This window comes from Pseudomyrmex gracilis, unplaced genomic scaffold, assembly GCF_002006095.1.
Source record: "Pseudomyrmex gracilis isolate BER0280 unplaced genomic scaffold, ASM200609v1 scaffold_157, whole genome shotgun sequence".
Taxonomy (NCBI): domain Eukaryota; kingdom Metazoa; phylum Arthropoda; class Insecta; order Hymenoptera; family Formicidae; genus Pseudomyrmex; species Pseudomyrmex gracilis.
Genome location: NW_018020741.1, coordinates 256349 through 270509, shown reverse-complemented (window position 1 = coordinate 270509; position 14161 = coordinate 256349). Strand labels below are relative to the sequence as shown.

General features: G+C 42.3%; 1 protein-coding gene across 1 annotated transcript in view; it reads left to right on the top strand.

Annotated features, from left to right (window-relative positions):
• The first annotated feature begins 11117 nt into the window (after positions 1 to 11117).
• The window catches only part of LOC109857407 (dipeptidase 1), a 124933-nt gene continuing 121889 nt past the window's right edge, over positions 11118 to 14161 (top strand). The window contains exon 1 of the mRNA XM_020433682.1: positions 11118 to 13719. Coding sequence (XP_020289271.1) covers positions 13595 to 13719 — 125 coding nt within the window. The 5' untranslated portion in view covers positions 11118 to 13594. The remainder of the gene's footprint in view (positions 13720 to 14161) is intronic.

Here is a 14161-nt window from a genome sequence, read left to right as displayed (position 1 = left end):
TTCTATAGAGGCTTTTTATATTCTAATCAGTATATATTCTTATCAATATTACTATTTAGAGGATTTTCCTCTTAAAATAAGAAACTCTTCTTGGCGCCTATTTTAGCATAAAATATACTTAAAGTAAGTGGGATATCCTCAAAACAAGAATACAATTTTTTCGGTGTAGTCGAACAAACTACTAATAAGAAGAACAAAGCCCCGTGTGAGTACAAAGAGGCTCGCGCTTTTTTTTTTTTTTTATTAACCCAATTGTGCGCCGGCTCGTGATAAATATTGAAGGCAAACTCGCGCGGCGGCGGCAGCGGCGGCGACGACGCCATTTATTACGATTTCCAAGATGCATCTATCTTCGCGTCGAAGATGGTTACGACAGCGCGAGGCCGTTAATCGGCGCTGAAGAGGCCGCGTCTAACAATCAGACCCCATCGGGGGAGCATTCCATGAGGCATTTATCGATAATCGATCGAACCCCGAATCGCAGACGGTTCCGTTCTCGCATCCTTCCCTCTCTCCCTCTCTCTCTCTCTCTCTCCGCCACCTTAGCTCCGCTTGTAGGGTACCTCTGAAGGTGCATTCACACAGGCGCGTCGTAGCAGCGACCGCTTAAGCCATTGAGGCTCAAGAAGGATCTTGTTTCGCGTACTACCGAGCTGTCACGAGCACCTTGCATCGTAGCCCCCGTCGACTCGCGCGCGTGCTACGTTCGCACGAGCGTTTCGTGTGTAGGGATCACGCGTATATATATATGTATGGAAATGCGTTGTTAGACAGGTGCTTGAGAACCGCGCTGCATGCCACGGGGCAATTTCTCATAGGTGCGACATGTCGACTCCGCAGCGAAGCAATCTGCCAACTGCAACGGCGTGGTCCGTCTGTGCACGGAGGAGGAGGAGAAGGAGGAGGAGGAAATAAACCCTTTCGTTCTCTTTCCTCTCGGTAAACGAATGAGTCACGTCCGAATAAACCGCTCTTTCTAACTAATATGACGTACCTACCAAATCTGACGTTACTTCGCTGATAAATCGGCGAAACAAAATCCTCGTCGTAATTACGCGGGACAAGCCAAACAGGCGAGACTTACAAATGCGCGCGGAGCGCAACAACTAAATCCGGAATCCCCCAACTCGCGCTCGCTAAATAAACCTACAATGTGTGTACACATACCGCTATTGTATATACAATTCCAATGTACTTTACATTCTGTAACGTAATCTTCGACTTGTTTTATTTCGAGTTGCACGCACGCAACGCGATCATATCTTAGATACCTAAAGATAAGATGTCTTAGATACCTTAAATTTAGTTAGGGGGGTATACGGGGTCCTTCATATATACGTGATGCAAATCCAGCATCCTATATGGAGGAAAAAAATTATTTCGAAGTATATACGTGTATACATATATATATTAGGTCTACCGGAAAGTTCTGTCCGTTTTTGGAATAAAACAAAATACAAATTTTTCTTAATTTTTCAAAAATGTGATATACAAATTGCCCTCACGCTGGCAAGAAATCATTAATATAATAATGGCAATTATATTATTTAATAAAGTTTATTGACGGTAAGAAAAATTTGTATTTTGTTTTATTCCAAAAACGGACAGAACTTTCCGGTAGACCTAATATACAGGGTGTCCCAGAATTGGTGTAACATCTCTCGTAGACAGGTAGAAGAAATAAAACTGAGTCGATAAGTCCTATACCATTTTGCTAGATTCGCAATAGTTACCGAGATCTTAATTAACAAAGACCCGCGAATAAGCGTGCATCGGGCTGTCTTACGCGCGTAGGACAGCCCGGCGCGCTTCGCACAATTACATTTTAATATGTATATGTAATAGTATATGCTGTTATATTAGCTCCTCCCATATGCTCCTACAGGTAACACCGTAAGCGCGCGAAGCGCACTGGGCTGTCTTAAGCGAGTAAGACAGCCCGATGCATGCTTATTCGTTGATCTTTGTTAATTAAGATCTCGGTAACTATTGCGAATCTAGCAAAATGGTATAGGACTTTTCACCTCAGTTTTATTCCTTCTACCTGCCTACGAGAGATGTTAAACCAATTCTGGGACACCCTGTATATGTGATGCAAATCCAGCATCCTATATGGAGGACAAAAATTATTTCGAAGTATATATGTGTATACATATATATATTAGGTCTACCGGAAAGTTCTGTCCGTTTTTGGAATAAAACAAAATACAAATTTTTCTTAATTTTTCAAAAATGAGATATACAAATTGCCCTCACGCTGGCAAGAAATCATTAATAATAATGGCAATTATATTATTTAATAAAGTTTATTGACGGTGAGAAAAATTTGTATTTTGTTTTATTCCAAAAACGGACAGAACTTTCCGGTAGACCTAATATATATATTTAAGCACATTCATGCACAACATCCTGCGAACGGCTCTTCACGTCCTTATATTCATATATTATTAGTTCCTAAAGATAAGATCTAAGACTGTGCGCGCGCATTATTCTTCTCCTTAAGGGTAAGTGTACGAGTCATTCAGTTACGAGACATTTTCATTTCGGACACTCTCTCGCGACTTTCACGTCTATTACGCGAGCGATGAATAATTCACACGCTACGCGGCATTGAAAAATCGTTTCGGCGCCTTGTATTCTCAGCTCGACACAATCGCGTTGCTTCAACTCGGCGCGAAAATTAATCGAACAACCTACTCCTCTTCGTAGCGATTCGCTAACGGGTCAACGAGAATCAATATCCCGACCGATGAGACTAAACGATAAGTATCCGCGTAACACTCGACCTGTCGTCGTTTATTATTACGACGAGATCGCCAGTTTGGGCGCAATTTAAAGGGCCAGCACACACTCGCGCGTATTATATGACTCGTAAAAAATCATTCGCGTTTCATATCGTCGCGTATTTTTATCACGTCGCTATTTTTTTTTTTTTTTTTTTCCTACTACGCGTACACCAAAGTGCGGATTATTTTGTGCGTAATTCGTGCAATTTCATACTGTCGTTCGATGAGAAAAAAAAATATACGCTCTTATAAATTTGATTTTTCCTTCATTCTTCTTTCTGCGGAATTTGAAGATGTTCTAGAGTGTAAAATTTATATTTTTCATCGGCATTCTTTTTATAATACGTATCTTATTTTTTTTTTTTTTTTTTTGTAAGGATATTGAAAGTACAATCGAATATTCGAGGTACCCGGCAGTACCAAGCGAATCGCTGCACAATACGGATGGGAATATATGCCCGGCTTTATTCATATTTCTCACGCTATTTCTCCCAATAATCGAGTGTCGCCCGCTATCGCGCGAGCGGTTATTTCGGCATAATAGATACGTAGTAGAGTTCATAAAAGTATCTTACGCTTGAATTACAAAAACATTATTTATTTGTTACGCTTCGAAAGAGTTTCGTCGATATTTATCAAAATATGTATATAAGTAAAGATGTGTCTTAAGAGAAAAATACTTTTTCCTCGATTATTGAATTCAAAGCATCACTCTTTCAATACAGGAGTTTAAAGACAAAAAAAAAACAATATTTTAAAATTAGTTAAAGGGGTATTGGGGACCCTGCATATATAAGATGCAATATTAGCATCATATTTGATTTAAAGAATTGTTATTTCAATTTCAAAAAACTCACGTGAAAAATATTACACGTGTAATATATATATATATATATATATATATACATTCATATATATATATATATATATATATATATTCTCACATTTACGCACAACATCCTGCGAACGGCTCTTCATGTCCTTATATTCACATATTGTTAGTTTAAAAGACTTATAGAGCCCGAGAGTAATCTCTATTTATCACTAATTAAAAAAAAAAAAAACATTTATTCGAAATCACGTGATTTTAGTAAATAACAATGCACTAAAAGTTTGTTTTTGTGTGATAAACCTCAAAGCAATCATTTACGCAGAGCCCGACGTTACATTCTTTACATTCAAATCTTTTCGCTATTTTTCCGCTTCTACAGTAGATAAAAAATTATCCAATTAGAACACAAACAATACATTTTTTGTCCCAATTGGATAATTTTTATCTTTTTCAATATAAGAAAGAAAGTGTGTCTTCAGTTATCAAACGTAAAGGATTCACAATAATCGAAGTTTAACCAATCACAAATTTACGCCGACAAATAACCTTTTTTATTTAAGTCGAAAATTGCAAGTATAATAGAAATGGATGATGACATACATTAAAATGTAAAGCCTGCAATCCTGATTAAAATGATACTGTATTCATTAAAAAAATATATTAATCCGTTCCCGAGTTATATTCGAGAGTTACTGTATATATATATATATATAGTACGTCAGCGTTCTGAACCGGTTAAAAAATATATTATTGAGAGAAAATTTCAATTATCGAGAGAATGTAAAATATTTATATCAAAATGCGATTACATTATTATTTTTTTGTCGTGAATTTTATTACAAGTTTTGCATGAGATTGCAAATGCGCAAGTTTTATTGAAAAAAAAAAAAAAAATATATATATATATATATATACATATATTCATATTATTTCAATAATAAATCAAATTGAAAACAATTATCGATTTTCGGCAGTGGGGAATCTATCGTCGTTTGTGTGTCAATTTTGTGTTCAAAAGTTATCAATGTCGCGTCTCTTTGCGTGCCATTCCGTCGATTACAATGACCCAATATTCGTATACACTCGCTGCTTTTATTCTACGCCAAAATTGAATTCGATCCGATAACGCCCACCCCCGTTTATATTGTCTCACACGAAAATGAACGCAAAGCCGTTCGAAATCCCGGCAAGGGACATCTCGTACCAGGCGAAATTTCCTCCCTTGTTGTGTATTATGCGTCCCTTCGCGGTCCTTTTATCCGTACTCCTCACGCTATTTCTTCCAATAATCGAGTGTCGCCATGCATCGCGCGCGGTTATTCTGGATCGCGGCCAGTTTTGAATCTGTCGTACGTCGCGACGGAATACATTTGCGTTTGCGCGTCCCAGCTTGAATCGAGTCGGAGAGAGCGTTCCGAATAAAGATATTTCTGTATTTTTGCGTGTGGTCTTTCTTTTTTTCAAAAAAAAAACGTTTGTTACAACATCCCATTAAGATAACGAACGAATTAAACTGCAACTCATTTTCTTGCTGCTCGCGAGTGCCGAAATGAGCTGCGAAATTCCGCTTTATTTCGTGCGATTCATTCGCGAAATTAATGTAAACGTTTTATTATCGAATCTCAAATTCAATTTCGAAGAATAAAAAACGGCGATTGCAAATGCGCAATTATCAGATGATTATGTGGTCCCCCGAGATAGTCTGTTACGATAGTCGTTTTCGTCGATTACATCGTTATCACAACGAGGCCGCGGTCGCCGCCGCGCAGAATCGAGACTAGGGAAAAGAGACTAGCGTTGAGATCGTGATTGCGACGCTTGTTTCACTTGTGTTACGTATGTACGTAACGTGTGTACGATGCACACGCTTCCGATTAAGCGACAGGTGAATCTGGATAACGTTAACCTGATTTGCGCGGTCAGACCCGAAGGCGTTTCGAAATTTGCATTGCAGTGAAAGATAGACGAATATGCTGTTGAGAAAGAGCCGGACGTTAGAGAAAGAGAGAGAGAGAGAAAAGAGAAGAGAGTTGCAGGAACATGATTATATGAGGAAGGTTGGTGGAAAGCGGAGATTGAGAGCGAGATGAGAGAGGAGAGAGAAAGAGAGAGACGACCAAAGAGAGAGAGGGAGATTAGGCCAAGCTAACAGAATCAAGGATAACTCGATAGAGGTGGCAGAGGATGGCTCGGGCCGAATGAAGTCCCGGCGAGCCCACTCTCTTCCCACTCTTCCTCCTCTCCGTCTCTCAGGTGGATCCGTTTATCATCGTGGTACACGCGAAATTAGATCCGTCCTCTGCAAACACTTGGTTCGGTTCGTTTTACGGATTTTCGGCTGATCATCCGCATAATCTCGGCGATTGGAATCCAGAAGAAGTTTCCCTCTTTACGTGAATCACAAGTCGTCGTCGTCGTCGTCGTCGTCCCGACGCGCTCAAAAAAGCGCTTGACTTCTCTCTTTCTCTCTCTCTCTCTTTGCTCCGCGCAAAAATCGCATAAAATAAATTTGTTTGCTCACGTCAGCGCGTTCCGTTATCCTCAATTTTCATTTTCGTTAGCGTGATAATTTAATTTGTTTTAATTTTATTTTTTACGAGTGATATATAATAACATAAATTTTAAAAACAAAATTGGATAAACAACACAGTGAGGTTATGACGACGACAACAACGTAAATTTTCTCCGTGTGCGGTCTTTTGCGTCTTTCAAAGAACCAAGCACTGCGCGCGGAAATGTTGTTCTCCGACATATTTTTGTTTTCCATGATGTGAGAATATTTCCTTGACTCGTCATTGCAGGAATGTTCTCGCGGAAAAGCTCGCGCGGCAAAACTCGAAGTAATTTACACCGAAATTGCAATCGTTTAAGCGAGAGAGAGAAACGTTAATTCACAGCGTTTTCCCCGCTTTCCGCTACCGCGTTCGATGTGCGCTCTGTTCTTTTTCCGAATACTTTATTTTCCGAACCGATCATTTCGCCACTGACGGGGGGGGGGAAAGAATATCGCGATCTCCCCCGTAAAATACGGGACGCAGGCACGCGGAAGAAGAGAATGCAAAGGGAATAATACGAAATCTCGTAAGCGGGCGGAGAGATGCGCGCGGAGAGAATTTCGCTGAGTGTTTCGCGCGAGCGGGAAAAACTTGGCGCGATCCCCCCCCCCCTTCGTCTTTTCTTTGCTCGAGCGCGGTAAGAAACCAAAAGTAAGATACGAAATGTCGAAGAAGATATGCATTCACTTTTCGCGCAAAAGACAACGCGGAGGCGCGCAACGGTATACGCGCAATCTTTCGGGAATAAAAAGAGAGAAAACTTGCGAGCACACACACACACACACACGGGCGTGCAACAAAGTAGCGCAACCATTGGTGGGGGGGAGGAAAGGGGGGAGGGGAGGGAAACAATATATTATAACACACTTACCCGCGTGTCGGAAGTCGAAGTAAGATACGATATAAAGTTGCGGCGGGGCCATGATACATAACAATGAGACACAAAGACATGACAACTTTTCCTGCCAAGAACTTTCCGAGCAATAATTCCCGGCACGCTGTCCAAGAGAGAGGACTCGGCGAATTCACGGAGCTATCAAATAACGTTAGCGATACCCAACATCGCGCCGGAGTGAAACCAACGGGCTGTAACTTACAGACGCACACACACACATACATACACACACAGCGCGTTTAATTAGGATCCGACTCCGCTGCCCGGAGTTCTCGTTTGGTGGCGACGGGTCGATATAAAATTGCGAAGTTACAGGGCCCATCTTCGAAAGTGTCGGTAATTTTGCCCGGGAAGAAAACCAGCTGTAACCCGGCGCAAAGTGCGATCCCGCGCGCGCGCATCGCTTTCCTTTTTTTTTTTTTTTTTTTTTTTTCCGTTACTCTTCGCGAAATAGACCACCAGACCTTTGCGAAGTCTGCGCGCCATAGAATCTGTATGTGTATGATAAAAGTTTGTTTGCCAGTTTAATTTTGGATAACTTAAAGTTATCCGGAAAGAAAAAACTCGCGGTGTGTGATCCACTTTGCGCCGGGGAAAAAAAAAAATATATATATATATATACGCGCCGATAAGAAAAATATTCAATATTTAAATTAAAATTGCAACAAAGCGTTTTGAAGAATTGTTGCTAACCGACAAAAGAATTCAAATTCTTTGTACGCCGTTTCTTCTTCGAGAAAAATAGTTTTGAGAAATCAAAAAAAAAAAAAAAATTCCACACGCGGACAAACGTAACGTTAAAGTATTTGATCTTGTGTTTGTTCGTCGCGATGTCGCGCGCGGTCATCGAGGCAAAGAGAAGTTGGACAAAGTACCGAGAGAGAGAGAACCGTGTGTATTGTCAGAACACACACCCACATCTTTCAGCGGAGTTACATGTCCGACGACGAAAAAAAAAAACAACAAAAAAACAATAGAAAAAAAAGAAAAAAGAAGGTAGCGCGTGACCGCCCTGAGGTCGAGACTCGCGGTGTCGAAGAGGACAGCGACACTTTGAAAAGCGCCACTACTTCGACGCGATGCAGCGGGGGTAGGCAGCCTCCCCTGTAACGGAAGATCAGCGAAGAGAGCGCGGAGGCGCCTGCGCCCTCGAGTGTGCCGGGAGTTTCTGCGTGCGTTTCCATCAGTCGGGTCTTCAACTCCGGACCGCGAGTACCGGCTTCGGTTCGAGCCGTCGTTCGGGTCGCGACGCACCCTTCGAACGTGCAGCAGAGGACCACCCTCTTCGGTCGTGGCTGCGCCGATATATCTGCAACACACAAAGAAGAGAGGTTTACGCGAAAGAGAATTTTCGAAGATATCTCGCCCCGAAACTTTTTTATTTTCTTGCGCGGTTTCCTTTCTTAGGGTAATCTCATTCTCTTGTAAGATTGAAATTTACGTCAAAACACTTGTAGTAAAGTTCGCGTGCGGACGGTCACACGACGAAGAAAATCGCGCGGAGGATCGTACATATATATATACCGGAAAGCTCTTTCCGGAGATTTTTACGAGTGGAACAGATGCGCCGTGACCCGCGCGCGTTGATTTTTATAGGACATGAACCTTCCCGCGGAACGACGAACAGAATTTTTGTGAAGAGCGAAAGGGTGGAGGTAATCGCCCGTGTAAGCATCTCGCGAGATTGTTACACGTTTATTTGAATAAAATATTCTTTGTGTACACACATGTTCAAGAGCATTTGTATGCATAAGTTGCGGCAAAAGAAGAGAGAGAGAGAGAGAGAGAGAGAGAGAGAGAGAGAGAGAGAGAGGAGAGATGTGAAAATTGTATGGAAATAAAAAATTGATTTTTTCGTTAATTGTATGCCGATATAAAAAAAAGTCATTTTGCGAACAACAATATATATATACAAACGTCGGCGTTCGATTCGCGTAACAATATTTGCGAGACTTTTCGCGCTGCTCCCGTTCATGTCTGTGAAAAATCTAGTATAGCTGTATATCGCGAAAAGTAAGTGCAACTTCTTTTTCCGCGGACAGCCAACGTTTGGCTCGAAAGTAATTCCAGCAGCAATTCGATACGTTGTTGGAAGAAACGATCGAAATGTCCGTAGTCACCGAGTAACGCGAACTGTCAGATGCATCCGCGCCGATTTGTGTGTTCGTCTCTCGCGCGGAAAAGTCTCCGCGCTCTGCTATCGGCGAGTAACATCTTGCGGATCGCTAAATTAACTTGTCACTTTCTCAAGTCAAAACGTCTCGAAAAAAACGAAACTTCCGACCGCGAATATTTAACCAACGACCAAAAGTTTTTCTCGAGAACCAAATTAACGTTCTCGGTCGCGACCGACGAGAAATTAAACAATCAAACAAACGAAGTAACATTTCAATTAATTCTGTGATTTGTATTTGATATATTAGAAAATAAACTTTTGTCACATCGGTGTTTTACGTGTCAAGTATTTTGTTTGTTTGTTTTTGGTTTTTGGTTTTTTTTCTATTACTATCCCGCGAACACGTCGTATGTTTTAATAAAACAATCAAAGAGAGACAAGACCGTGTGCGAAAAACGCTACTGTTTTCGAGTGTTGTTACATCTTCATCCATTGTGCGTGTTTTCATATGAACAAAAAAATAAAAAAAAAAAATAAATTAAAAAATTACGAGCTACTAGAAATGTACGTTCGCTACCGATCGATATTGAGGTTACGGGATAAAGCGATTATATTGTGCGGCTAATTCCCGAGTCCTTCGCGGATAAAGCGAGAGGAAGCGAATCGAATATCGAGTTAAGAGCGTGTGTGTGTGTGTGTGTATGCGCGCGCGCGCGGGCGTATAGAAACATATGCTCGATCGCAACGGTTGAAAAGGCGCGATCGTTAATATTGTTAGCGTTAATTAATCATTGGCATGCAGATAAATACCGCGTATCAGGGGCGATAACCGGGGCGTGAGCGGGCGGGCCCCGCTATCTGCCGATAATTATGAACAAGCTAACTCATTAGTCGCAGTCAACGTTAACGGCCTCGTTGTTGCACGCCAAACGCCCGTCCGGTTTGTTCAACCTTGTATAAGCTGTCGAATTAAACTAACCACGCTTGCGGTAAGAAGATTATACGCGTCCGACGTGACGAGCGCGCGCGCGCGCGCGCGACCGAAATTACAAAAATTATAAAAAAAAAAAAAAGAAAATTGCGCGAGCGAACGAGCACGAAAAGGGAACTAATTACGAGAAGAATTACATCCCGCGTTCGACATTACGATAACACTCGAAATGTTGTGCTGCGACGGGTAATACACCCCCGGAAAACAACACGGATTACGGTCATCAATTATGCCGCTGACACCGCTGCTCCAATTTGATCGCCTTCCCATAATCAGCAATGTTAACCAATCTGCGCTGTATATTATTTTGACGAAAGTAGCAGGCATTAGTGGGACAAATAATTCGATATTCCACGCGCGGGAGAGAAATAAATCCGGCGAATTGTAATTGAGAGAATTTTCCTCGTTTTCGCAAAATTTTGATATAAATTAATCTGTATGTTGTAATATATATATATACTATATATCATATATATGTATATATATGCACACTACATAACGTTTAAATTAATCTGTGTGTTGTAATATATATATATATATACTATATAGATATATACACACACACACACTACATAACGTATCGTTTTTAGTTACGAAATAAATTTAAAAGCCGATTGTGTGTGTTCTCTTGTGCAAACATGAATTTTTAATTAAGTTTCGTTAATCCGCGTTTGCGCAAACTATTGCGCGGCCCATTAGCGCAACTATGAAACGTACGCTCAAAAAAAAAAAAAAAAAAAAAAAATCAGTCTTGATTTTAAAAAAAAAAAAAAAAACAAATAAATTTCGCGGTCAAGCGTATTTTAACTTCGCCGGATAATTTAAATTGAATTATCGTTATTGATTCGCCCGAATATACTCCGGGATATATTTTTCTCATCGGAGATTCCTCCGCGCGATAATTCTTCGCGAGAGTCGGTCTACGGGTCGGTTACGAAAATTCGACTTTACAGGTCAGCGGAAGTTAGAAAATATCCGGGTCGCGACCAGCGCACCGGGCGATCCATTACCCGGGTGACGTCGAAGAGCGTCGGGAGCGTCGGCGCCGCGGGGATCAGTCGCGAGTTTCGCGTGAGAGTGCGTAATTAATTCGCGGGACTCTTTTAATCAAGTGAAGACGAAATTGATCGCGACGAGTTTAACGCAAACCGCAAACTGGTGACAGTGTCTCGTCCGCGTTGCGATTATGACATGTCGTCGTCGTCGTCGTCGGTGCAAGTGATTTAGTAGCAAAGAAGCAAAGAAAGAGAGAGAGACGGAGATAGAAAAGAGAAGAAGAAGAAGAAGAAGAAGAAGATTCCGCGCCGAAGGGAGGGACTGTGTTGCCGAGAGAACGGTGTTTCGAGTATAACGGAAGATGGATCGCGTATCAGAGAACATCCCGGAACACTGATCACCGACCGCGGTGGAATAAAGAAGAAGGAAACGTTTTCGCGCTCGGGTAGCAAGGGACGACGTCGTCGTCCCCCGTTCTAATTAATCTTCGAGAACGTAACGAGCAGACCGGCCCTCGTGGGATTTCCGTAGCATGACACCTCTAAGAAGAAGATTCTTCTTTTCTTGCGAAAAACCCTCAGCTGCAGGTGGAAACGATCTGTAAGTAACGCGGAGCCAGAGAGAGAGAGAGAGCCCGTTCAGACCAAGATCGCGGACGGAAAGGTGTGCGAGAGAAGAAGGAGACATTCTCATGTTCGAGAGATGCGGCCTTAATTAAGTAAAGCACTTGGACTAACTCGGCTTCAATTTCCTTAAATACACTCGCGCGTTAGCTCCGATCAAAGCGCGCGCGCGCGCGCGCGGAGCGACAAGCTCAAGGTCGACGTAAATTAAAGACCATCGACATCGATAACCTCGCTTAAGTGGTCTTCAACCAGAGCGGCACTTTACACTACTAGAGGATCGCAGGAAGGGAGGGGGCAGGCTACGTGTCTTCGATTACCGACGACGAAGAAGTCGATAAGGGCGCTGTTCGATAAAGGTGGGAGCATCCTCCAATCCTCGCGGGCAGATATAAAAGAGAGAGAGAGAGAGAACGCGGGAGCGGGAAGGAGCGAAACCTCTGAAAGCCTGTTCCTGATCAAACTATCGAAGCAAATCTCTGAGACCGACCTAGTAGCTGCAAAAGTCATCCTCCGTCGAACAATTTGCATCGACGAGGTCGAGGTAAAAGAAGCGCAAGGAACTACGTCTTCTGAGTGATTAAGAATAACGTTCGATTGAGAAAGAGAAAAAGAGAGAGAGAGAGAGGGAGGAATTTCCATCGAGTAGTTGGCTTGCTGCTCGATTGATGTGCAAGGTAAATGTTGAAGAATCCAATCCGTAAACGTTCGAACAGCAGCGACGGAGATAAACGGGGACACGCTCCGGAGCAATACGTTTCAACGCGGATTAACTTTCGAAAGTGACGAAACAAAAAAATTTCGAGTCACTCAGTGATGGTTGAATGAATCGATTGAAATACGTTATCTCTCTTGCTCGGAGACAGAAGCGCGGATTCGAATCAATATTAATATCTCGTCCGCGCGCGCAAACATTAAGTGGACAAGCACAGGAGGTGGACGGACGTGAGGAGGTGTTCCAACCGCTGAGAGACACGCAAAAAGGCCAAAGAGAGGCGCGACAAGAGGAATAAGAAGCGGGGAGAGATAGCAGCTGCGTCGGACGGAGTCGGTCTATGGGCGATGAGACTGGAAGGTTAATCTCGAAGGTCCGGATATAGAACGGAAAGAGGAAGAGGAGAAGGCTGAAGTAGAGCTATCGCGACGGCGGAAAAAGTGGACCTTCGTGCCCGCTTGGAGGCTGTGAGAAATTGAGGGAGGGGGGAGAGGACTCGAGGATGTGTGAAGACGAATGCGCCAGAGATAAGAGTCGGCTGAAGAGGAAAGCGAGCGCTGATCCTTGAACTCTCTGTTATCCCGCGCGAGAGAAGATAAGGGAAGAAGTGCTTTGACGTGTTCGGTGTGATAAAATCGAGTGTGTGTTTACGAAGGATTTTGTCAGTGAAAAAAAAAAAAAACTGCGGTCTATTGTGTTGATTCTATTCTAATACTACTTCCGAGAATCTGCCATTAAGATCTTAAAGGATTATTCAAGTTTCTGGAAAGTTTTCGGAAAAGTTTTCGACAAAAGTCGCGCGACCGAAGAAGTAAAGTAGTAGTACCTCTCTCTCTCTCTCTCGTCGGTCTCTCGCCGAGGAATTCATCTAAGGATTAAGATCAAGCATGCTTGCGCTGAACAATCCTCTTCGGTGAAGTTAACTAGACAACGCCACGACGACGAAGGATCCGCGATCCTGTTACACTCGGCCATCGTTCAGCGACCCGGCTGAAGGAAGCGCGGCGGGAAGTGAGCCGGTGAGGTTAACGGTGATGGCATGAGGACATTAGTAAAGACGCTCAGCGGGTCTAGCGAGGAGGAGGATGAGGATGGTGGTGGGCGTGATGGTCCTTGGTCAGTTACTGACGAGGATCCTGCTCGCGGCCCACGCGGGAGATCGCCTCGCAGCAGCTCGCAGAATTCTCAGAGATGTGCCGCTTATAGACGGGTAAGTCGATTTTCGGGAATAAAGGGAGAATCCTCTTCAAACACAAAGAGAGAGAGTTCGCAAGTCCGCAAGGACTACTCGAGATCAAATCAAATTGCCAAACTTGGTTAATCAATATTGAGAGAATTTTTGGAATTGTTTTGCGATATATCATCAAAAATTACGCAATTGTTTAATATTTTTCTTAATTAACGGAAAACAAATTTATTCGCGTCCGTCCTTTTTCATCTAATTCACTCGTGCAAAAACGTTTAGCTTATAAATGTCAATGTTTTTATCATCTTTATCGCTTATACGTTTTAATTTATCCGCGAACTTACGGGCATATATATATATATATGCGTGTAACAGAATTTACAAGTTTATACCGTATAATATATATTATACGGTATATATTAGTATAATGTATAATATATATTATACGGTATAAACTTGTATATAT